The sequence below is a fragment of the Acinonyx jubatus genome, chromosome E4 (genome assembly GCF_027475565.1).
Source record: "Acinonyx jubatus isolate Ajub_Pintada_27869175 chromosome E4, VMU_Ajub_asm_v1.0, whole genome shotgun sequence".
Lineage (NCBI taxonomy): Eukaryota > Metazoa > Chordata > Mammalia > Carnivora > Felidae > Acinonyx > Acinonyx jubatus.
In genome coordinates, this window is record NC_069395.1 from 47,821,527 (window position 1) to 47,843,961 (window position 22,435).

The 22,435-nt window shown below is 40.0% G+C and overlaps 1 protein-coding gene across 8 annotated transcripts in view; it reads left to right on the plus strand.

Moving 5' to 3' along the window:
• Window positions 1–22,435, plus strand: part of ABL2 (ABL proto-oncogene 2, non-receptor tyrosine kinase) — a 111,819-nt gene that overhangs the window by 79,350 nt on the left and 10,034 nt on the right. For 4 of the 8 annotated variants that reach the window (XM_027074317.2, XM_027074320.2, XM_015075515.3 and 1 more), the window contains exons 2-11: window positions 2,225–2,287; window positions 3,502–3,672; window positions 8,255–8,550; window positions 11,180–11,452; window positions 12,543–12,627; window positions 14,767–14,944; window positions 15,571–15,755; window positions 17,054–17,206; window positions 18,900–18,989; window positions 22,007–22,180. In XM_027074317.2, the coding sequence (XP_026930118.2) occupies window positions 2,225–2,287; window positions 3,502–3,672; window positions 8,255–8,550; window positions 11,180–11,452; window positions 12,543–12,627; window positions 14,767–14,944; window positions 15,571–15,755; window positions 17,054–17,206; window positions 18,900–18,989; window positions 22,007–22,180 (1,668 nt within the window). The remainder of the gene's footprint in view (window positions 1–2,224; window positions 2,288–3,501; window positions 3,673–8,254; window positions 8,551–11,179; window positions 11,453–12,542; window positions 12,628–14,766; window positions 14,945–15,570; window positions 15,756–17,053; window positions 17,207–18,899; window positions 18,990–22,006; window positions 22,181–22,435) is intronic. The other 4 variants (XM_027074318.2, XM_027074321.2, XM_027074319.2 and 1 more) reach the window with 1 other exon arrangement.

Consider the following 22,435-nt stretch of genomic DNA (forward strand, 5'->3'; position numbering starts at 1 on the left):
CAAGGGACCTCGCAGGCTCTTGTAAGGACTTTCACATTTCACTCGAAGGTAGGGAGCTATCACAGAGTTAGGAGCAGAGGAGTCACATAATCTGACTTACGCTTTAAACACTGGCTGGTGTATTGAGAATAGACAGGAGACAATAAGGATAGAGGCATGGAAATCAGGAGTGTGGGGAAATCTAGCTGAGAGATGATGGTGGTAACAAGGAAATAGTGGAGGGGGTGAGAAGTGGATAGATTCTGGGTATATCTTTGAAGGCAGTGCCAATAGGATTTCCTTATGGTTTGGTTGTAGTATGTGAGAGCAAAAAGGAGTCCATGGGGATTCCAAGGTTCTCTTCCCCCAGCTTTATTGATATAATTGACATGTAACATTGTGTAAGTTTAAGGTGTACAGTGTGTTGATACACTTACATATGGCATAGTGATTACCGCCATAGCATTAGCTGTACCTGCATCACATGTAATTATCATTTCTTATGTTGTGGTGAGAACATTTACTGTCTGCTGGCTTAGCAACTTTCAAGTATATAATACAGTATTATTAACTATAATCATATGTTAGATGCCCAGAACTTATTCATGTTATAGCTGGAAGTTTGTACTCAAACTTGAAGGCTTTTGGCCTGAGCAGCTGAAAAGAAGGAATTACTGTTGACTGAGACAGGGAATTCTGTGGGAGAGGCAGATTTGGGGGAAAGAACGGAGAGTAGTCTTTTATAGTAAGTCCAAATGGTGTTATTAGTGATTTATAATCTTGATATTCTGAAGCTCAGCATGGTGTATGGTAGATGTTCACTAAAATTATTAATTTTGTAAACCTTAAGTGTTCATATATTGGGTTTTACAAAGTAAGGTATAATTGTATAGTTTTTGCTGGTTTTGGCTCGCTAGGATTTAAGAGTTGGCTTCAATATCTGCTTAATTATTATTTCTAAGTTGGTCATTGAGAGTACACAAGTTCTTGTTACCCTTGATTTTGTTCCTCTACCCTTTATCTCAAGCAAGGGGACTTCTATACAACAAGAAGAAAATGAACTTGAACTGTTTGATAATAATTAAACAGAATAATAGAGTAATAATCACAAAGCATTCTAATCTTGTTACCACCATTACTGGCAAGAAACATTTATCAGTGTGGATCATGTGGTACTCGCTATAGAACCTAATAAATATTACAAATATTCTCTATACTTTTTGGCAGTTCTTTTCATTTTAATAAAGGATTGGCATTTTGTAGCCCAATGGAAATTCTGCTGGAGTGGATGATTTCTTATTAGAATAAAGGAAACCGTAGTACATGTGATCAGTTTGAAGGATGTTTCATAGAATATGGTGTTTTATTTGTTTGGTAATCCTAATTGGTTACTTTAGTACAGCTGTTTCCATTCCTTGTAACTGCATGTAAACAAGGAGCAATAATACATCTGATTCATGTTAACTTTACAGGACATCTGGACATAACTTCAGATTTGTCATAATCTTAATGTGGGACAAAATTTAATTAGCTCTGAAATTTTAAGGATACATTCCTCTTAGGAGGAAGGAATGTGAAGAAGTGAAGTAAACTCTAAAGCTATCAGGAAAATTACAGATCCAACCTACTACAGGAATTTCTGTAGACAGTTATGAAGCCATTTTTAAAACATTGGTTAATGCTATTCTAAGATTAAAATACATCTCACTGTTTCCCGTCACTTATAGTTTTGTATAATTTGGTCATTCATTCAGTTAACAGTTATTGAATACATCCTATGTAACTCTTGCTAGAAAAAGAGTTTTAATATCAAGGAATACATTGTAAAGTTTGGGATGTAAAAATCAATTGAGGATATTATAAAGATAAAGGGTACAAATATAGCAAGTGTAATGCTTTTGAGAGTATGGGGAGGGGGAGCACGTGAGGCTTCCTAGGGGAGGTTATACACTGGAACTGAATGTTATAAAATGAGTAGAAGGCAGGCAGTCAAAGGAAGGGTGGGAGGAGATCACAGTCCAGGTAACCAGGACTCTGTGAATGAAGGCACAAAGCAGCAGGAAGCATCTGTGTGTGTGTTCATGTTTAGAATTTGAGGTATGGAGTGGGGAGAGGTAAAGCTGGAGAAGTAGGTAGAGGCCTAATCATAAAAGACCTCGGAGGCCAATGAGAAGATTTTAGCTTGATGGTGAACTATTAAAGAATCTTAAGAAGAGTGACATGGTCAAATTTTTGTTTTAAATAGATCACTTTGCCAGCTGTGTGGAGGATGGCTTTGAGGGAGACAAGACTGGAGGCAGTAGTCCAGGTGAGAGATGATGGGGATCTGATCTGAGGCATTGGCAGTAGAGATGGAGAGGAGGGAATGTATTTGAAAAGAAATAAAACCACAGGTTCCAGGATTTTTCTTCTTCAAATATAAGAAAGTCAACTTTAAATGAAAAATGAGTAGAAGGAGAGAGAGACATAATAGAAAAGTGTTGTTATGTCACAATAGGTAGTTGGATAGTGGCAGACAGCCACTAAAAATAGTTTCTGTGATCGAGAAAATCACCTTTGAAGGCATAGTGTATTTTTTGTGTAAATGACCTGGGTTGTGAGAAGCAGGTGATCTTTGTAGGGATCACCTGTTTGTGTAGTGTCACTAAATTTAGGAACCATAAAGCCTGAGGAAGAAACCAGGTCTTACAAGGCTTCAACCATTACACGTGGTAGAAACTCAAATGTCCTTTGTTGGTGATATTTTCTAGAGCCTTCAATTAAGTTCTCGATTAAGATACTTACAGAAATGTACCATCTAAGAAAAGAAAATAAGATAAAAACATTTTCATTAAAACAACGAACAATTGTTTGCTATTATATTATAGACAGTGCAGAGTAATACAAAGGTATTTTGGAATGCCAAGAGTATTTTGTATTAAACCAAAACATTTTTCTATTGTTTAACAGATATTGTTAGTATTTTTTCTTTCTGGAAGCACTGTTTCTATAATTTTTCTATATGTAAATGTAGATCTGGGTTTATGCAATATGTACATATTTCTTAAAGTCTCTGTTATCTTTTCCACAATTTGTTTTATGTGTAGAGAGCAAGGGAAGAAGAAGGGTAGTTTGGGAAGACTTATAAAACATAACTGTACTTTCTTAAAACCACCACCACCACAAAATATCTGATATGTTTTATGAAATGAATTGCCATTTCTTTTTGAGATTTCCTTTTTTCATTTTGAGAAAACCACTTTTTCTATTTCTGATTTTGGTGAATATGTATAAATTACAGCTAAATGCTCATTTTGTGATCTTTTGTCTTGTTATATTTTCAACAAATAGACTTTTCTCATACTTAGGAGACCATGCCATTTGCTCATTCTTCATGACTCCATATTATACAGTTCTTTTCTACCTTGGAACTTTCAGTATACATATATGCCAGCAGCTAAAATACTATATATGTACTGAATTCAAGTGAATTTTTAATGGTTGAACTTAGTGTCAATTCCTTTCTCTTTTTATGTCTTTCAGAAGCCTTGCACCGCCCCTATGGTTGTGATGTTGAACCCCAGGCACTGAATGAAGCCATCAGGTGGAGCTCCAAGGAGAACTTACTTGGAGCCACTGAGAGTGACCCTAATCTCTTTGTTGCACTTTATGATTTTGTGGCGAGTGGTGATAACACACTCAGCATCACTAAAGGTGAGCTTCTGTGTAACATCTCCTCACTCTTCAGTTTTCATTAGTGCTTAAGAAATAAAGGGGTCTGTTCTAGATTCTGCCTCTGACTAAAATTAGGTGATTTAGACCCAGATATTTTTGGTTCACTGGCTTGTTTGTTTATTTAAGCCTGTATATGGGATAATGTCACTTTGTCTACTTTATAGGGTTTATTAAGGAGAAGCGGAGATAAGGTACTTTAGAAAAAGCACCATGTAGGGGCGCCTGGGTGGCTCAGTCGGTTAAGCATCCGACTTTGGCTCAGGTCATGATCTCACGGTTTGTGGGTTCGAGCCCCGTGTCGGGCTCTGTGCTGACAGGTCAGAGCCTGCAGCCTGCTTCAGATTTTGTCTCTGGCTCTCTCTGCCCCTCCTCCACTTGTGCTCTCTCTGTCTCTAAAATAAATAAACAGAAAGAAAGAAAGAAGGGAGGAAGGGAGGGAGGAAGGAAGGAAGGAGCACCATGTGGTATATACATAAACTTCTCTCATTCTCAGAATTCAGTTCTATATGTAATATGCAGCATTCGTCTTAGGTGGCACTAGGTTTACTATACATCTCTTCTGTTTGAACTGTGGCTAAGATGAGTCATGTTGCCGGAGCCTGGTGCTACTCAAAGTGTTGTCCGTGGGCTGACTGCTTACCTGAGAATAGTTCATTACCAGTCCACATTGTTAAGATTAAGAACTTGGTCCCGATATGTAAGCCAACTGTGTCACTAAGTATACTACATATTATTTAGTTCAGCTGACATTTTCTGGTTTTGGAGCAAGACTTTCCTTCCTTTCCCCTTCCCCTTCCCCTTCCTTTCCATGCTTATTTTATTTTTGAAAGAGAGACAGAGTGCAAGCAAGGGAGGGGCATAGAGAGAGGAAGACACAGAATCTGAAGCAGGCTCCAGGCTCCAAGCTGTCAGCACAGAGCCCGACCTGAGATCGAACCCACGAACTGTGAGATCATGACCTGAGCCGAATTCGGACGCTTAACCTACTGAGCCACCTAGGTGCAAAGCAAGACTTTGAACAAGAAGGAAGTAGTCCAGTGATTCACATTCCAGCACAAGTGTCATATCTTATTGTGGACCTGCTTTGAGTAGCACTGGCCTAGACAAATCTCTCATTTGTGTTTATATGGGCTAGTGTGAAAGGAATAGTAGGAAGGATTTCTATTACAGTAATACTCTCAAGAGAATAGTCATTTATTTTAGTAGAAAGTTTATAAAAGGGAGCGCTAAGAACATGACTAAGTAAAATCATTCATTATTAGTTTTTTGAATAAGGACAGAAAATATGGACTTTCTATGAGAAAGAGAGGTGCCTGGGACTCAGTGGGTAGAGCATGTGACTTTTAATCTTGGAGTTGTGAGTGAGCCCCACGTTGGGTGTAGAGATTACTTTAAAAAATAAAAAATAATAAAAATACAAAAAAATTACAAAAAAGTAAAAAAAAGAAGCATGGGACATTCTTATTGTGTACATGAATTAGATTACTAATCTACCGAAGCTTGTTCTTCTGAATTTATGAAAGCCTCCTACTGGGAAAAAATATATTTCAGGATAACTTTTTTTTTAATGTTTATTTATTATTGAGAAAGAGAGAGCATGAGCAAGGGAGGGGCAGAGAGAGAGGGAAACACAGAATCTGAAGCAGGCTCCAGGCTCTGAGCTGTCAGCACAGGCTCAAACCCACGAACCACGAGATCATGACCAGAGCCAAAGTCAGACACTTAATTGACTGAGCTACCCAGATGCCCCAAGGATAATTTTTAACGTAAATGAAACTAATTTAAACGATAATTTGCCAGACATACAGTTTTTATTTGTAAGGTTGTTAATAAAATTTTAAATGGGAGTGAATAAACCAGATTAAGGCAGACCTCCACTCAGGGAATGTTACCCTTTCATAAAACTTTTACATGCGTCAGTTTTTTAAATCCAGTCAGATTAACCAAAAGCAAAAGAAACCCTTAACTCAAACCTGGGGTATAGATGTGTCCCTGAGTGGGTGTAAGAGCACATTTATCTGTGCCAGGAGGCTTTAGAGGCATAGAAAAAGTAAAGTGGGTGATCTAGTGTCAAGTTACTTGAAGACTTTAGGTAGTTTTTGGGGAAGGGATGGTGATAATATTTCTGTGTGTATGAGGTTTATGCATGGGGAACACTTTTACATGATCTTTTAGGATAAAACAAAGGATTTCAAAGAATTTTATACTGTGCAGTAGTCTCTTCGGGCTACAACACACTTTTTTTTTTTTTACCTTTATGGATACTTCAGTGGAGAAGTTGGTGAAGCAGTGACTCAGAACATTCTTTCTAGATAGGCTTTTCATGTGAGGTTTTTCTAAGATAGTTCAGTCACCAAGGAAACATCGATAAAGAAAGTCTGCTGACTCCTCAGTTACCAGTTATGGCAATCGCTAGAGTGCAGCTCAGGGGGTGGGATTCTTGTTATCTCATGGCAAACAGGGATTTCTCATGAAACCCATGAGAAGCCAGATTTTTCTGTCAGGTTCTTATTAATATAAAATGATGTCATGCTAAAGCTATTTTGTATTTTAAAGGAGAAGAAAATACATTTTAAAAATAGAATAATGACAGTTTATTATAGTTCCTCCTTTGAATATTGTTTTTTGCTTGAAATAAAAAAACAGTTCTCCCGGCATTCCTCTGTCAGTAGAGCTCATGTTTACATCCCCACTAGTCCTATCGTCAATTTCCCTGGTGCTCAAAACTTCCAGAGTGGAAAATTCCCCTCCTAACTTCTAAAAGAGAGGAAAATAGAGAGAAACAGGGCTTTTGACTGTATCCTGCTAATGATGACCCACCGTTAGCAGTTATTTGTAAGGAAGCAACAGTAATATACTAATTCTTTCCGTTTCTAGTTCTTGTGGTACAATAGAGAACAGCTATAGAGGAACAAGTTCTGTTTAGCTTTTCTAGGAGCGCTGAGGTTTTTTACCTGCAGATATGGTTGGTGAGTATTTATCTGTGCATTCCCGCCACCACACCACATGCTCCTATCTACTCATGTGTACATATGTATATTTTATGAGTACATACTCCTGTTTTTGTCATTGAATGTCACATCCAGGTCAAAGATGAGATCATAGGAGCTAATAAAGTTATCCTATGGTAGACGTTTCTGTGGGCTGCTGGAAATGTTCAGTGACTGCCAGAATAATGATTTTGAGTGTTTCCTCAGTGGCCTTTGCCTGATAACTAGTGGGCCATGTGCATGATCTCTCTTTCACCTTTCCTGTTTTGTCTGAGCTGTAAGTTTAGGGGCAAAATGTATATTAGGGAGTTTAAAGCTGAGGTTCACAACTTTAATAGAGAAATTAAGGACATTGACGTTGACAGCAAAGACATTCTGAATAACTTGTCTTGGGTTCTGGCTTCAGTGGCGGCTTCCCTTCCCACACACTAATTTTAGAGGAATGAGTAGGACTGACTCATCTTCATAAGGAATGGGAGGGAAGTTGGGAAACTATAACTGGTAAAACTTGAGTCCTAGAAAAGATTGTGCTTTGGGAGTCCTAACCGCCCGCCTGCCCCCCAAGCAGTTTTTTTTCCCTGAAAACAGAAAGCTCTGTGGTTTGTGCTTCTATTTTGTTTTGTTGTTTTTTGTTTCTTACGTAGATGGTCTTGCTGCTTTGGTGCCAACTGAAATTTCAGAGTGACTTTGTACTTCACATTTCTCATCCCTAATCCTTGATTGTTGTTAACATTGAACCATATATAAGATACATTCCTTGACAAACTGTTTTGAGAAAAATGAACTTTTCTTTGAAGAGTGAGACTGTGTCATTTTCCAGAATAACCTGTCTTTTTTTAATTCAAGTATAGTTGACACACGATACTGCATTACTTCCAGGTGTACAGCACTGTGATTTGCTCTATTTGTTGTGCTGTGCTCACCACAAGTGTAGCTACCATCTGTCACCACACAACTCTATTACGATGCCACTGACTGTATTCTCTGTGCTGTACCATCTATCCCAGTGACTTGTTTATTCTCTGTAGGGAAGCCTGTATCTCCCACTCCCCTTCACCCATTTTGCACAATGCCCCACCCTCTCCCCTCTGGCAGTCAGCAGTGTATTCTCTGTGTTTATGGATTGGGAACCTTTCTGTGTTTGTATGCCACCATACTATACCACACGTGGAGTTTCCTAATGGCATTTTTTTAGTTGGTGTAAAAACCTTTAGTAAATACCAGAAGGTTATTTCTAACTGTGCTGCTTGTCTTTAAGCCACAAGCTAAAGAGATCAATCAGGATATGATGAGCAGCCAAGTTTGTTTTCATTATTATTTTTTTAAATGTTGGCGTAATTTCCTGATTGATTTTTCACAGAGTTCAGAGTTTGATAATAGACTGCTGATATTTGAAGTTAAGTTCCCTTCTTCTTCTTCTTCTTCTTCTTCTTCTTCTTCTTCTTCTTCTTCTTCTTCTTCTTCTTCTCTTCCCTTCTCTTCTCTTCTCTTCTCTTCTCTTCTCTTCTCTTCTCTTCTCTTCTCTTCTCTTCTCTTCTCTTCTCTTCTCTTCTCTTCGATGTCATGGCCAGGTGAAAAGCTACGAGTCCTTGGTTACAACCAGAATGGTGAGTGGAGTGAAGTTCGCTCTAAGAATGGCCAAGGTTGGGTGCCAAGCAACTACATTACCCCAGTGAACAGCTTGGAAAAACACTCCTGGTACCATGGGCCCGTGTCGCGCAGCGCTGCGGAGTACCTGCTCAGCAGTCTGATCAATGGCAGCTTCCTGGTGCGGGAGAGTGAGAGCAGCCCTGGGCAGCTGTCCATCTCGCTCAGGTACGAGGGCCGTGTGTATCACTACAGGATCAACACCACCACAGACGGCAAGGTAAGACTGGCCGGTACCACCTTGGGCGTGGATGGGCTGTTCTTTAGAAAAAACACTCAGAATGACTAAAAAATAAGTTTTTATGACTCGGATGAAATAAAATAATCACTGATGTGAATTTGGGCTGTTTGGCACATTAGAGCTTACACATAAGAATATGGTAATGGAAATGAAAAACACTATTATATCAATAGTTTAATGAGAGATTTGAAGGTGAATGGAAGAAACTATTTAAGTTAGCTGTTCTAATCACCACCAGTGTATGGATATATACATATACATCCAGTGTGTTGTACAGAATTGCTAGATTAAGCCTTCTGTCTTTGAAAATTGTAATAATCTCTGCCACAGAGTTCACAAAGTAAGAATCTGGGCTTCTGAGACGGAGACTGAGTATGAATGTGTGTTGATAGAAATAGGTCAGTCATTGAGCAGAGTGCACGTTGGGAAGACCAGTCGTTTCAGGGTGGCTGTCTTAGGAGTGGAACTGTTTTACTTCATAAACTGTGAGGCCTGCCTTTGTGTCAGTTCTGCTGAACAGTAAATTTATATGGAATCATTTGTTCTGCTCTTTCCCTCTGTGTGATATGCAGAGTAGGGGAAAGCCCAGGCTTTGGAGCAGGCAGACCTGGTTTGGTGCGTAACTCCAGCATGTCTATTTACTAACTTTGTGACCTTACATAAGCCTGTTTCTCATTGCACTTTATTGGGTCATCATGAGGATTAAATGAAATAATTTCCTTAAAACATAATGGCTGTTACAAAGTAGGAAATAATGATGAATTCTCTTTTATATCACCGCACAGACCTACTGTCTCTTGATGAAACCAAATAGAACTAGATGAGTGGTAATGTGGGAGAGACCCAGCAGCTTTGCTTCTGGTTTACAGAAATGAGTGCATGTGTTGTAGACATAGACATAGGAGACATAGAAGACATAGACATGTACAAGAATGTTCACAGTTGCATTATTTATAATAGCCCCAAGCTAGAAACACTTCATTGTCTAACAACAGAATGAATTAGTAAATTGTGGCATATTCATAAAATAGAATTTCATACAACAAAAAAATGTACTGCTGTGCACACTCTCAAGAAAATCTGTGGGCCCACCAGTTGCCTATTTTTGTAAATAAAATTGTATTGAAATACAGACACACCCATTTGTTTATATGTTGTCTGTGGCTGCTTTCTCCTTGTTATGGCAGCTTTTAATAGTTGTGACAGAGGCATTATGGCCATAAGCCTGAAATATTTACTCTCTGGCCCTCTGCAAAAAAGTTTGTTGACCTATGTCGTAGCTGAGTGCCACACATGGAAAACTGAGTGAAAGGGATTAGTGACTGTCAGGGATGGGCGTGAGGGGGTGGGAGTGTTATGGAGTCAGATAGTGGTGATGGTTGGACAACTTTGGGAATATATTAAAACCACTGAATTGTATCCTTGAAAACGGTGGATTTTATGGTATGCAAATTATATCACAATAAAGAAAAGTTGAGTGAAAGAAAGCAGACACAATAATACCTGTTGTATGATTCCATTTGTGTAAGTTCAGAAGCAGACAGAGCTAATCTAAGGTGTTCTAGAAGTCAGCAGAATGGTTATCTTCGAAGGGGTGAATAGCTTATTTGGGAGGGTGCTGGTAGTGTTACAATTCTTGGTGTGGGAGAGGTTTACATGGGTGAGTTCACCTTGTAAAAATCATCAATTCTGCGTATACTGTGTATTATTCTATATACACCAAAAGTTTCATTTAAAAAAAAACTATAAACAAGCTCCTTTGGAAGATAGGGCTTGAAGACTACTCATCTTTTATACTTTTATTATTACAAATTAACTACTGTTTTGTTAACCACTCTGAAATAAAATTGTGGCCCTTTTTTTTAACTTATTTTTTTAATTTTTTTTTTTTTTTTTTTTTTTGAGAGGGAGAGAGAGACAGACACGGAGCGCAAGTGGGGGAGGGGCAGAAAGAGAGGGAGATACAGAATCCAAAGCAGGCTCCAGGCTCTGAGCTGTCAGCACAGAGCCCAGCGTGGGGCTCGAACTCAGGAACTGTGAGATCATGACCTGAGCTGAAGTTGGTCACTTAACCAACTGAGCCACGCAGTTGCCCCTATTGTGGCCCTTTTTTAGTGGCCTGGATACTCAAAAACATATCCTTATTAAGTAAAAATTATAAGATACTTAAATACTCTCTCCCTACCAAAAAAATTGAACTCTGTGGTTCTCAGGTGCTGTGCAAGATTCTGATGTGGTATTTCATAACCTTTTACAGGAGGCCAAGTTTCCTCTTGCCTCCTTTAATCAGAGCATCTCTGCTGCTAACATATTTGGGTTTCACAGTCTTGTTGCTTAAAACTACTTGAAGACCAATGATCTTGATGATTCAGAAAGATACGTTGGAAGCTTTTCCCCCAAAACTAGAGCTTATTTAGGAAGCCTAGGAAGAATAGTTTAAGGAGGAGTAAATTGAAGTTCTGTTTCTCCTTACCATCATCATTTAATTTATCTCAATAAGATAGCCTCCTGTCTTTATATCTTCAGACCAGTGAAATAATGGGCTTTGAAAACAATTTTTTTGACCCTTTTCAAGTTGATGGAGCTTTACGCCTGCCTTTCTCCTCAGGTGTATGTAACTGCCGAGAGCCGCTTTAGCACCCTGGCGGAGCTGGTTCATCATCACTCCACAGTGGCGGATGGGCTGGTGACAACATTACATTACCCAGCGCCCAAGTGCAATAAGCCAACAGTCTATGGCGTGTCCCCCATCCATGACAAATGGGAAATGGAACGAACAGATATTACCATGAAGCACAAACTTGGGGGTGGGCAGTATGGAGAAGTTTATGTCGGCGTCTGGAAGAAATATAGCCTTACGGTTGCTGTGAAAACATTGAAGGTGGGTTGCTAAGAATTACAGTTTCCAGGCATTTTTACATTTGTGCTGAATCACTTGGAAATATGAGCATGCCCTTCTTCAGCTTTGGAGCACTTTCCACCCACTGATGCCAAGCACATCAGCAAATTGATGATTAACTTTAGTGCCATTGCTGACAATGCACGGGCAGATTATTCACTGCAACACAGCGAAACCCACATGTGGGGAAGGTTTGTCTCTGGAGGCTGTTGATGTAAGTCTTAGTGAAAGGTTAGGAGCAAATTATAAGTTATAAAGGCAAGACAAGCTGTTTTGCTTCCTGAGAAGGACCCCTGCTGGACGGAATTGTTGGTGCAGTGTACAAGAATCCTGGGCTCTCTCGTCTGTCCTTCAGCTTTCTGCCTCATGCTCCTCCCATCTCTATGAGATTAAATCCTTTTTTCTTGTTCCTAGTAGTCCCAGAAATCTTCCTCATGCTGCTGTCTTCTTTAAGCATCCTAGTAACCAGTTGCACAGTCGTCACTCATTCCGTTCTCTTGACGGGTCTCCTGTTTGCCTCCATAGCTCTGGCATATCACTTATAAGGGCTGCTCTGGCTATGAGTAGTAATCCATTCTGGTTAGCAAGCATTTATTAGGCCTACTGTGAGTGTGAGACAATATGCATGGCTTTGCACATGTGCATTGCTCCTTAAGGAATGTGTCAGGAAGACAAATGTGTAAACAGCTAACCCTTCTGTCTCCTGTTTCAAAGGCTGAGATGTGTAAGGAAGTAAACTGAGAACTGAGTTACCATCCAGGTCTGCCATGTTTCCCTTGTGATGGGATATGGGATATGATATTCCGTTGCTTGCCCTGCTAATTTTCACTTTTGTTTCAAATACTGGATACATTTTAGGGGCATTTTTGTTTCTTAATTGGATGTGTCTGGAGCCTATTCTTAGGTTCTGATAAAATTTCTTTAATATGCTAAAATATTCAAAAGTATTTTTGAAAGAAGTTTTTTAAAGCTGTAGGTTTAGGATTGTGCGTTGACTCCAATGATTAAAATGGGGGTTTGTCCCTCTTCTGTTTTTTTGTTTTGTTTTCTTCCCCCCCGCCCCCCCCTCCAGGAAGATACCATGGAGGTGGAAGAGTTCCTGAAAGAAGCTGCAGTGATGAAGGAGATCAAGCACCCTAATCTGGTACAGCTATTAGGTGAGGGAGCTTCTGAGCCATGGGTTTCCTTAGTGATGCTCGTCTCCCAACCCCATTGTCTCCACATACTCCTTTTGAATCACCATGGCAGAAGCTCCAAGTGCAAATCTACTTCAGTAAATAGTTGTCATTTTACTCAACAGACTGTGTTTAAAAATTGCCCAGCGGGGCACCTGGGTGGCTCAGTTGGTTAAGCGTACAACTTTGGCTTGGGTCATGATCCCGCAGTTCGTGGGTTTGAGCCCCATGTCGGGCTCTGTGCTGACAGCTCAGAGCCTGGAGCAGCCTGCTTTGGATTCAGTATCTCCCTCTCTCACTGACCCTTGCCCACTCACACTCTGTCCTTCTGTCTCTCAAAAATAAACATTAAAAAACAAAAATTTGCCCTGGAACAGGGTGCTGGCCGACTCAGTAGGGCATCTGACTCTTGATCTTGGGGTTGTGAGTTTGAGGTCCATGTTTGGTGTAGAGATTACATACATACATACATACATTAATTAAAAAAATTTTTTTAATTGCCCAGGAGAGAGTGGCCTAGATTGATTACAATATATAAAACTGCCCAGCTTGTGGTAATTGCCCCAGATTCAAGTTCAGAACCACTCAAAATAATGCCAAACCAAACACTGTCACAAAATATTTTTACAAGGTAGAGACATTAAATGAAAAGCTGTTGAAAAGAAGCAAATTAAAAATTGTGACCATACTCATCAGTTTACCTTGCTAAGCAGAATGTGCTATGCTGTGATAGAATGGCTATTCAGGTCACAAAGGAATTGTTGCCTGAACTCTTTGCCCATTTTGAAGGAGGGCCAGTTTCTTTGGGTGTTCACGTTAAGACAAACCGTCCCAAAGGAAATAGCTTCTTGTTGATTCTTTTTTTTTCCTTAAATATATATATATGGGGGCGCCTGGGTGGCTCAGTCGGTCGGGCGTCCGACTTCAGCTCAGGTCACGATCTCACGGTCCGTGAGTTCGAGCCCCATGTCGGGCTCTGGGCTGATGGCTCAGAGCGTGGAGCCTGCTTCCGATTCTGTGTCTCCCACTCTCTCTGCCTCTCCCCCGTTCATGCTCTGTCTCTCTCTGTCTCAGAAATAAATAAACGTTAAAAAAAATTTTTTTAAATAAAAAATATATATATATGTATTTTATTTATTTTGCTTTATTATATTTATTTATATTTATTAATATATTTTTTTATTTATTTATTTATTTATTTATTTATTTATTTATTTATTTATTTATTTATTTATTTAGAGGGAGAGCGGGGAGAGAGAGAGAATCCCAGGCAGGCTCCGTGCTGTCAGCACAGAGCCTGATGTGACACTCGAACTCACGAAACCGTGGGATCATGACCTGAGCCAAAACCGACAGTCAGATGCTTAACCAACTGAGCCATGCAGGTGCCTCAGCTTCTTGTTGATTCTTTGTAAGGAATCTACCCTGGGTCAGTGAAATCCTTGACTATGGAAGCAGTCTTTTTTTTTTTTTAATTTTTTTTTTTTAACGTTTATTTATTTTTTAGATAGAGAGAGAGAGACAGAGCATGAATGGGGGAGGGTCAGAGAGAGGGAGACACAGAATCTGAAACAGGCTCCAGGCTCTGAGCTGTCAGCACAGAGCCCGACGCGGGGCTCGAACTCACGGACCGTGAGATCATGACCTGAGCCGAAGTCAGCCGCCCAACTGACTGAGCCACCCAGGCGCCCCAAGCAGTCTTTTTACAAAGCTTTATACAGGCTGAGCTCACACAGTTTTCAACATATACACAATTGCTGTTACTTTCAGATAAACATTGTTAGTGTGCAGGTGAGGCTCAGAATCTGGGGCACATACAGAACTCCAGAAATTTTGGTCTTCCAGACCCCTTATGGAATTAATGTACGTAACTCTGCCTTTGCCCAAACAGGCAAATGCTCAAATGCATGTGGATTTCCAGAGAATGATATAATGGAAGCTGAGACTCCCTTCTCAACCAGCAACTTAACCTTTGCTGTGTTACTTTCAGAGAATGTGATGGCAAAAAGGGAAAAGATTACTGCTGAACTAGACTTTAAAATTTGTCAACTATTCTTGACGAAGTGGTGTGGAATTTTTGAATCTATACTAATAAAACAAGCTCTATTCTTGAACTATCAGGTGTGTGTACTTTGGAGCCACCATTTTACATCGTGACTGAGTACATGCCCTACGGCAACTTGCTTGATTATCTCCGAGAGTGCAACCGAGACGAAGTCACTGCAGTCGTATTGCTCTATATGGCCACTCAGATCTCTTCTGCAATGGAGTATTTAGAGAAGAAGAATTTCATCCATAGGTGTGTAAAGCCCAACCATTGCTATTTCTAACCGTGAAGCTACCTTGCTTGATGTGCAAATGAAGAGAAGAATGTGAGGACCTTCCTGGAAATTTCCAGATGACCCAAGGAAGCAATTTTCTCTTTCACAGGACCCACCCACTATAATATCATTTCCATCTTATAAACCTACTGTATTCTGGCTAAAGTATTAATGAGGAGCCTTTGCCATTCTTAAAACAGAATGCTCTTTATTTTGCCCAGGATTATATCTAAGAGCCTTTTGCTCCATCTAATGGCTTAATTTTAAAAAAAGCTTTCCGTCTCAGTTAAGAACTTAAAGCCTTGTAGAAAAGCATCTTTGCTCACCTCTGAAACCTAGCCCAGTGTACTTACAAATAGGAACCCATTTTCTGAAGTCTGCTTTCTTCTAGTATCACATAACTGCCTCTTGATGACTACTCTCCAAGTGGTGGATAATTAGTGGCTTTCTACCATGTTAGCAGCTATCATAAAATACTACCATATCTGTCAGCACAGACTTATCAACTCTGCTTGTAGCACAAAGAACTAAGAATAGAGCATGTGTTCGTGACCATTTTCCTCACTGTCGGAGTGGAATCACATTAGGGTTCTCTTTCCCACAGAGATCTTGCAGCCCGTAACTGCCTAGTGGGAGAAAACCATGTGGTAAAAGTGGCTGACTTTGGCTTGAGTAGACTGATGACTGGAGACACCTATACTGCTCATGCGGGAGCCAAATTTCCTATTAAATGGACAGCACCAGAGAGTCTTGCCTACAATACCTTCTCAATTAAATCTGACGTTTGGGGTAAGGTTTGGAAGGGACTTTTTCCTGTGTCTTTTTTTTTTTTTTTTTTTTTTTTTTTTTTTTTAGGTTTATTTTGAGAGAGAGAAGTTGCATGCAGGGGTGGGGCGGAAAGAGAGGGAGAGACAGAATACTAAGCAGACTCCACACTGACAGCACAGAGGCTGACACAGGACTTGAACTCCCAAACCGGGAGATCATGCATGACCTCAGCCGAAATCAAGAGCCAGAAGCTTAAACGACTGAGCCTAGCAGGCTCCCCTGTCATTTTATTTTTTTATAAATGTTCTTTAATTCTTCAGAATTTCTCTTTTATGTGACCAGTAAACTCTGCCTTACCCCCATCCTTTATCAGTCATTCAGCAAGCATTTATTAAATCTCTACTGTCTGCCAGGCATTGTGCTAGGTACTTAGCATAGAAAGAAGTGTAGAGAAAGGGGTTCGAGCCCCACATTGGGTGTGGAGCCTACTTAAATTAAATAAATTTTTAAAAAGTGTAAAGAAGAAAGTGAAAAAAAAAGTCCTTTCAAAGAGCTCACAGTCTAGATCTTGGACTGCATTGGATTTTACTGATCCTTTCTCTGTAAAGTTTCCTGTTTTCCTTATTAGATTTTATTGCTTATTTCCAGAGGATCATGCCGCAGAGTCGCCTTCTCTTTTCAAGGAAGCGTGATGGAATTGCATCTAGAATTTGCTCTTGTAACTCATCTTGTTTCTGTTCCACTGAACAGAATTCTGATTTAGTGGATGCTCAGTGGACTGAAGAAGTCTAGAAATTTGGGTTGTAGGCCAGCAGAAATAGTTGTCACTTTTTATCTGCAACCGAGACAAAGTGACTTTTTATCAGGAATCTCAAACTCAGAAATAACCTGTGACCAAGTCCAGCAGTTTTTTTTTCTAGCGTAATTTTTTTTCTGATTTTAAATGAATCCATTTTTATTTTACTCCCCTAATATTAGCTGATCTAAAAACTGAAACTCATTAAATAGATCATAGATTGTTCTAAGAGTAGTTCAGTTATGACCTAGGCTTTTTATGATCATAATTTATTCTCCCTCACTGCAGTAAAGGAGATCTAAATAAAAGTCTTGAGGTTATACCTGAAGCATTCTTGTGGCAAATATCTTAGAAGGACAAATTCAGCTGTAAGAATCAGAATGCTAGAAGAATTAGAAGAGTATACTAATGAACAGTGTGAATGTTATGCAGAATTTGAAAGAGAAGTTACCTGATGGTACATAATAAATAACAAATCAGAGAAGAAACATTCAGCTTTTTATTTCTTTTATCCCTTATGCAGCTTTTGGGGTATTGCTGTGGGAAATTGCTACGTATGGAATGTCACCATATCCAGGTATTGACCTGTCTCAGGTCTATGATCTACTGGAAAAAGGATATCGAATGGAACAACCTGAAGGATGCCCCCCTAAGGTTTATGAACTTATGAGAGCATGTGAGTGGTTTTCTTTTTTTTTTTTTATTTCAATTTTTAAAGGTTAAGGCAGTGATTCTTAGTGATACTAAGAAATAGTTTTCCTCTCAGTATTGTTAGAGTGACCAACCTCATGGCATATAAAGAGTTGGTCATTTATCAGCTAGTTGGCATATATGACAAACCATTGAGGTTTTTTTTTTTTTTAAGAGAATTTATCTATCTATCTATCTATCTATCTGTCTATCTATCTATCTTAGAGGGAGGGAGGGAGGGAGGGAGGAGGGGCAGAGAAGAGAGATAGAATACCAAGCAGGCTCTGTGCTCAGTGCAGAGCCCAATCAATGTGGGGCTCGATATCACAACCCTGAGATCGTGACCTGGTCCGAAATCAAGAGTCAGATGCTTAACCAACTCAGCCACCCAGAAGGCCCAACCATTGTGTCTTTTTTTTTTTAATTTTTATTTAATTTATTTTTTAAATTAACATCCAGGTTAGTTAGCATATAGTGCAACAATGATTTCAGGAATAGATTCCTTAATGCCCCTTCCCCATTTAGCCCATCCCCCCTCCCACAACCCCTCCAGTAACCCTGTTTGTTCTCCCTATTTGAGAGTCTCTTAGGTTTTTGTCCCCTCCCTGTTTTTACATTATTTCTGTTTCCTTTCCCTTATGTTCATCTGTTTTGTCTCTTAAAGTCCTCATATGAGTGGAGTCCTATGATTTTTGTCTTTCTCTGACTAATTTCACTTAGCATACTACCGTCCAGTTCCATCCACATAGTTGCAAATGGCAAGAGTCCATTCTTTTTGATTGCCGAGTAATACTCCATTGTGTATATAGATACCACATCCATTCATCCGTCATTGGACTTTTGGGCTCTTTCCATACTTTGACTATTGTCGATAGTGCTGCTATAAACATTGGGGTGCATGTGCCCCTTCAAAACAGCACACCTGTATCCCTTGGATAAACACCTAGTAGTGCAATTGCTGAGTCGTAGGGTAGTTCTATTTTTAATTTTTTGAGGAGCTCCATACTGTTTTTCCAGAGTGGCTGCACCAGTTTGCATTTCCACCAATCATTGTGTCTTAATTGGAATCCTGAGAATAGTTTTCCATGGCCCACTTGCATATTTAATAGGATAATAAGCACTTGGGTTTGGAGGTTAGATAGAGGAAGGCTGCTTTCAACTAGATAAAAACGATTCCTAAAGACTGGAGAATACCTGAAAGTAACCTCTGATGAGTAAACAGAAGCCTCTGACTTCCTACAGATGAGAGAGCTGGAAGGTGAGTAATGAATTAAATTGCATTTGTGTTTAAGCCTAAGTCTTGTTATTTTCCTTATTGTCCTGTTTCTGTCAAAGTGGACTCTAAGTTCCTCCTTTCTGATGGCCTGTTATATTTCTGAATATGGATAGCTGATTTTAAGGTTAGAATGAGTTTGAAGACAGGTTTTACTTTTTTCATTTTTCCAGTAGAAGAAAACTTTCCATTTCAGAAACCATCTCCCCACCCCTCTTTATCCCTGTAGTAGAAAGGACAGAAGCTAAGGCTACATGGAAGGACCAGCCCTAGGATGTGGGCTCACTACACCTGTGAACATGCTATGCCTCTGCTGTTTCCATGATGCACAGCACTCCCTCTCAGGTGTGCCACTGGATGGTTAATTTATAAAGAGCTTTCACTAGTTCCTTCTTTTGTTACATAGGCTGGAAGTGGAGCCCTGCCGACAGGCCGTCTTTTGCTGAAACACATCAGGCTTTTGAAACCATGTTCCATGACTCCAGCATTTCTGAAGGTGAGAATCTGGTGATTCACTGTTGGTGGCCAGTCATGGGTGGTGGTAGGGGTGGTAATAACATTAAAAATTATAGACTCCTGCAGTTTGGGACTCCATTTCAGGATACTGAATTAATTCGTGGCCTCTGTTATTCTTGTTTTGCTTTCTTTAAATGTGTATGTCTCTCGCTCATTTTTAATGTTGAAATTTGGGGGCATCTGGGTGGCTCACTTGGTTAAGTGTCCGAGTCTTGATTTCGTCTCAGGTAGGTTATGGTCTTGTGGCTCGTGAGTTCAAGCCCTACATTCTCTCTCTCTACCTCTCTCTGTCTCTGCTTGTGCTCTCCCTCTCTCTCTGTCTCTCTCAAAATAAATAAACAAAAAAACCTCCCAATATCCAGAAAGTTATTTTCTGGGAGTAGATCTTAAGGAAATAAATAAGAGTATGAATAAAGATTTAGCCACAAGGATGTATAGTTTATAATATTGAGAAATTAAGAACAATTTAAAAATCCAGTGGGCTGGGGCGCCTGGGTGGCGCAGTCGGTTAAGCGTCCAACTTCAGCCAGGTCACGATCTCGCGGTCCGTGAGTTCGAGCCCCGCGTCGGGCTCAGGGCTGATGGCTCAGAGCCTGGAGCCTGTTTCCGATTCTGTGTCTCCCTCTCTGTCTGCCCCTCCCCTGTTCATGCTCTGTCTCTCTCTGTCCCAAAAATAAATAAACGTTGAAAAAAAAAATAAAAAAAAAAAAAATCCAGTGGGCTGTTAATTACTATATGCTTATAATTGAATGTTTAAAATGACATTTTTAAATATGTTGACATGGAGAATACTTTAAAATGAGCATGTTAAGCTATGAACAGAGCCCTTTTCTTATTTGAAAAACAAGTGTATGGGTACATACATACATACATACAGGCAGTTTCCTGCTTTGGTATTACAGTGCTTCTAAAATTACATGCAAGAGTCAAACAGTAAACACTTGTTATATAGTGAAGCTATTCCTAGAGAGCTAAAAACATAGAATTCTTAGTTATGTGTTCTTACTAGGTTTTTCAGTATAGCTCCAGAATTTCGTACGTTTTTCAGATTTTTCCTTTCCTTCATAATTGAACATAGAGCTCACTACTGAAGCTCAGGTTTCAAAATTTTAGAAGAGGAAATCAGGCAAGTTGAATTTTGTCTTCTTCCGTTAGTGACTTATCATTTCAGATAAAATCAAAGGGAAAAGTAAATACTGAGGTTGAAAGCAAAGTATTTTCATCCTACTCCTTTGTAAGCTGAAGCTTGTGCACATACATCACAGAGCATACAGGCAGCCCTTTGGGCCACACTGAGCAGCTCCTTGGCCAGCTCTCTTCTTCCTCTGTGTGCTTTCCTTCGTGTGGAGTTGAAGTGGTAGAAGTCATAGGCTCCATTTCTTTGGTGCTTTTGTGTCGCCTTCTAATTTCTGTTGCATCCTTAGTTAAATAGTTCTGTTTCCTTTGAAAATGTTATATCCTTATGGAAAATCAACCATTATCAATTTTTGAAGCTAACTGCAGTTGAGAGTTGCTAAACCAGAAATTTAAGATTCTTTTAATCCACATTTTATTAATCATAGCATTTAATCTGTGGCTAGCATACACTGAAGACACAGAGCTAAGACACAGTTCCTACCTTAAAAAGTTGTATTCATTAGTTAGTTGTGAGTGGAGGAAACCTAACTCAAACTTTCTTAAGCAGTAAAGGGAGGATTTATTGGCTCAAACCATGGGAAAGGAGGGATGGTGCTAACTCAGAGTCAGTAGAAGCCACAGAATCAAGTAGCTTCAGGACTTCCTCCTTCTCACAGCCTCTCCCACCCAGTATCACTTTACTTTTGCTTCTAGGTTGATCTCATCCTCAGAATCTTCCAATAGGTATGGGACACAGTTGCTAGTCTCCTCGAGGTCATATCTTCACAGCTAACGTCTGTCTCCCAGCTGCTGTAGGCAGCAGCGTAAGAAAAGTTTCGCTGGCATGACTTGGGTTATATGCCATGTGCCCCTTCTTGTGGGGGAGTTGATTTTTTAAATAGTTACACCAAAATGTTGTAAAAAAAAAAAAATCATAATATTTCACAGTTTAATCAGTCCTGCTTGCTTCATTTTTGTTAAGGGGTGAATAGTAAAGTATGTCTTTGCCCCAGCAGAAGCCCCAAAAACGCATAGCCACGTTGAATGAGCCGAGGCTTACTGATACAGTGAATGCTTTTTCAGGAGCCTCATTTGTTTTATGAATGAAATGCAGCATGACATGAAATGTGTCCACCCTCCTTCTTGGTGCAAGGTGCAATGTAAAAACTAAGTGCAGAAATCTGCTTTATTAAGCCTCTGAAGAAGCACTCGGTAAACAAGGATATCCAGAATATGAAAGCATATGAATCCATGCTTACCATCATTACTCATCATCAGGGAAGTCCAGAATAGAACAGTAAGATGCCACTACATACCTACACCAGAATAGCTAAAATCAAAAACAAAAAGCCTGATAATATCAAACTTTGGCAAGCATGCAGAGTAATCAGAACTTTGATACAAGGCTAGTGGGGGTATAGATTGCTACAGCCATTTTGGGAGAGAGTTTGAGAGGACCCAGCAAAGCTGAATTGATGTGCACCCTGTAACCCACCGGTCCTGCTCCTAGGTATACACCCAGCAGACGTACATACAATTCTGAAGCAAAAGACATGTAGCAGGGTGTCGGTAGCAGCATATTCGTTTCCGGCCCCAAACTGGAAACAACCTAGATATCCACCAGAAGAAGGATGGGTTAATTTGGTATGCTCACACTTGGGAGAGGGAGCCTCTGCTACATGCAACAGCATGGAGGAATCAGCCGTCACAATGTTGAGCAAAAGAAGGCAGACGTAAAAGTACATGCTCTGTGATTCCATTTGTATATTTTAGTGCTCTTTTCTCCAGCTTCTTCCTCCGTTGTATACCTTTTCTGAAACAAAAACCTCCTTTTCTGTGTCATGAAATTGTTTTTGATCAGTCCCCTTGTCTTCCTCACAGAGGTAGCTGAGGAGCTTGGGAGGGCTGCCTCCTCCTCATCTGTTGTTCCATACCTTCCCCGACTGCCTATACTTCCTTCTAAGACCCGAACGCTGAAGAAACAGGTGGAGAACAAGGAGAATATCGAAGGGACACAGGATGCCACAGAAAATTCTGCCTCTAGTTCAGCACCAGGTATGGATCCCTAGGCAGGTAGAATTAAACTGCCTTGTTTCAAGAACCTTGGGGTATGATGCCTTATTTCCGTTTTCCTGTCCATGTTCCCTGAGGAGAGAATGGCTGGCGTCTGCTTTCGCTCCTGCTCTGGTCCGGGGCTCTGCAGTGCCAGCGTTGTTAGTCCTCATCTTTCCGTCCGCCGTACAGCTCTGCCTCCCCCTCCGTTTTCTCAGCTCTCAAATCCCGGACCATTACCATCTGTGTAGTTCTGGC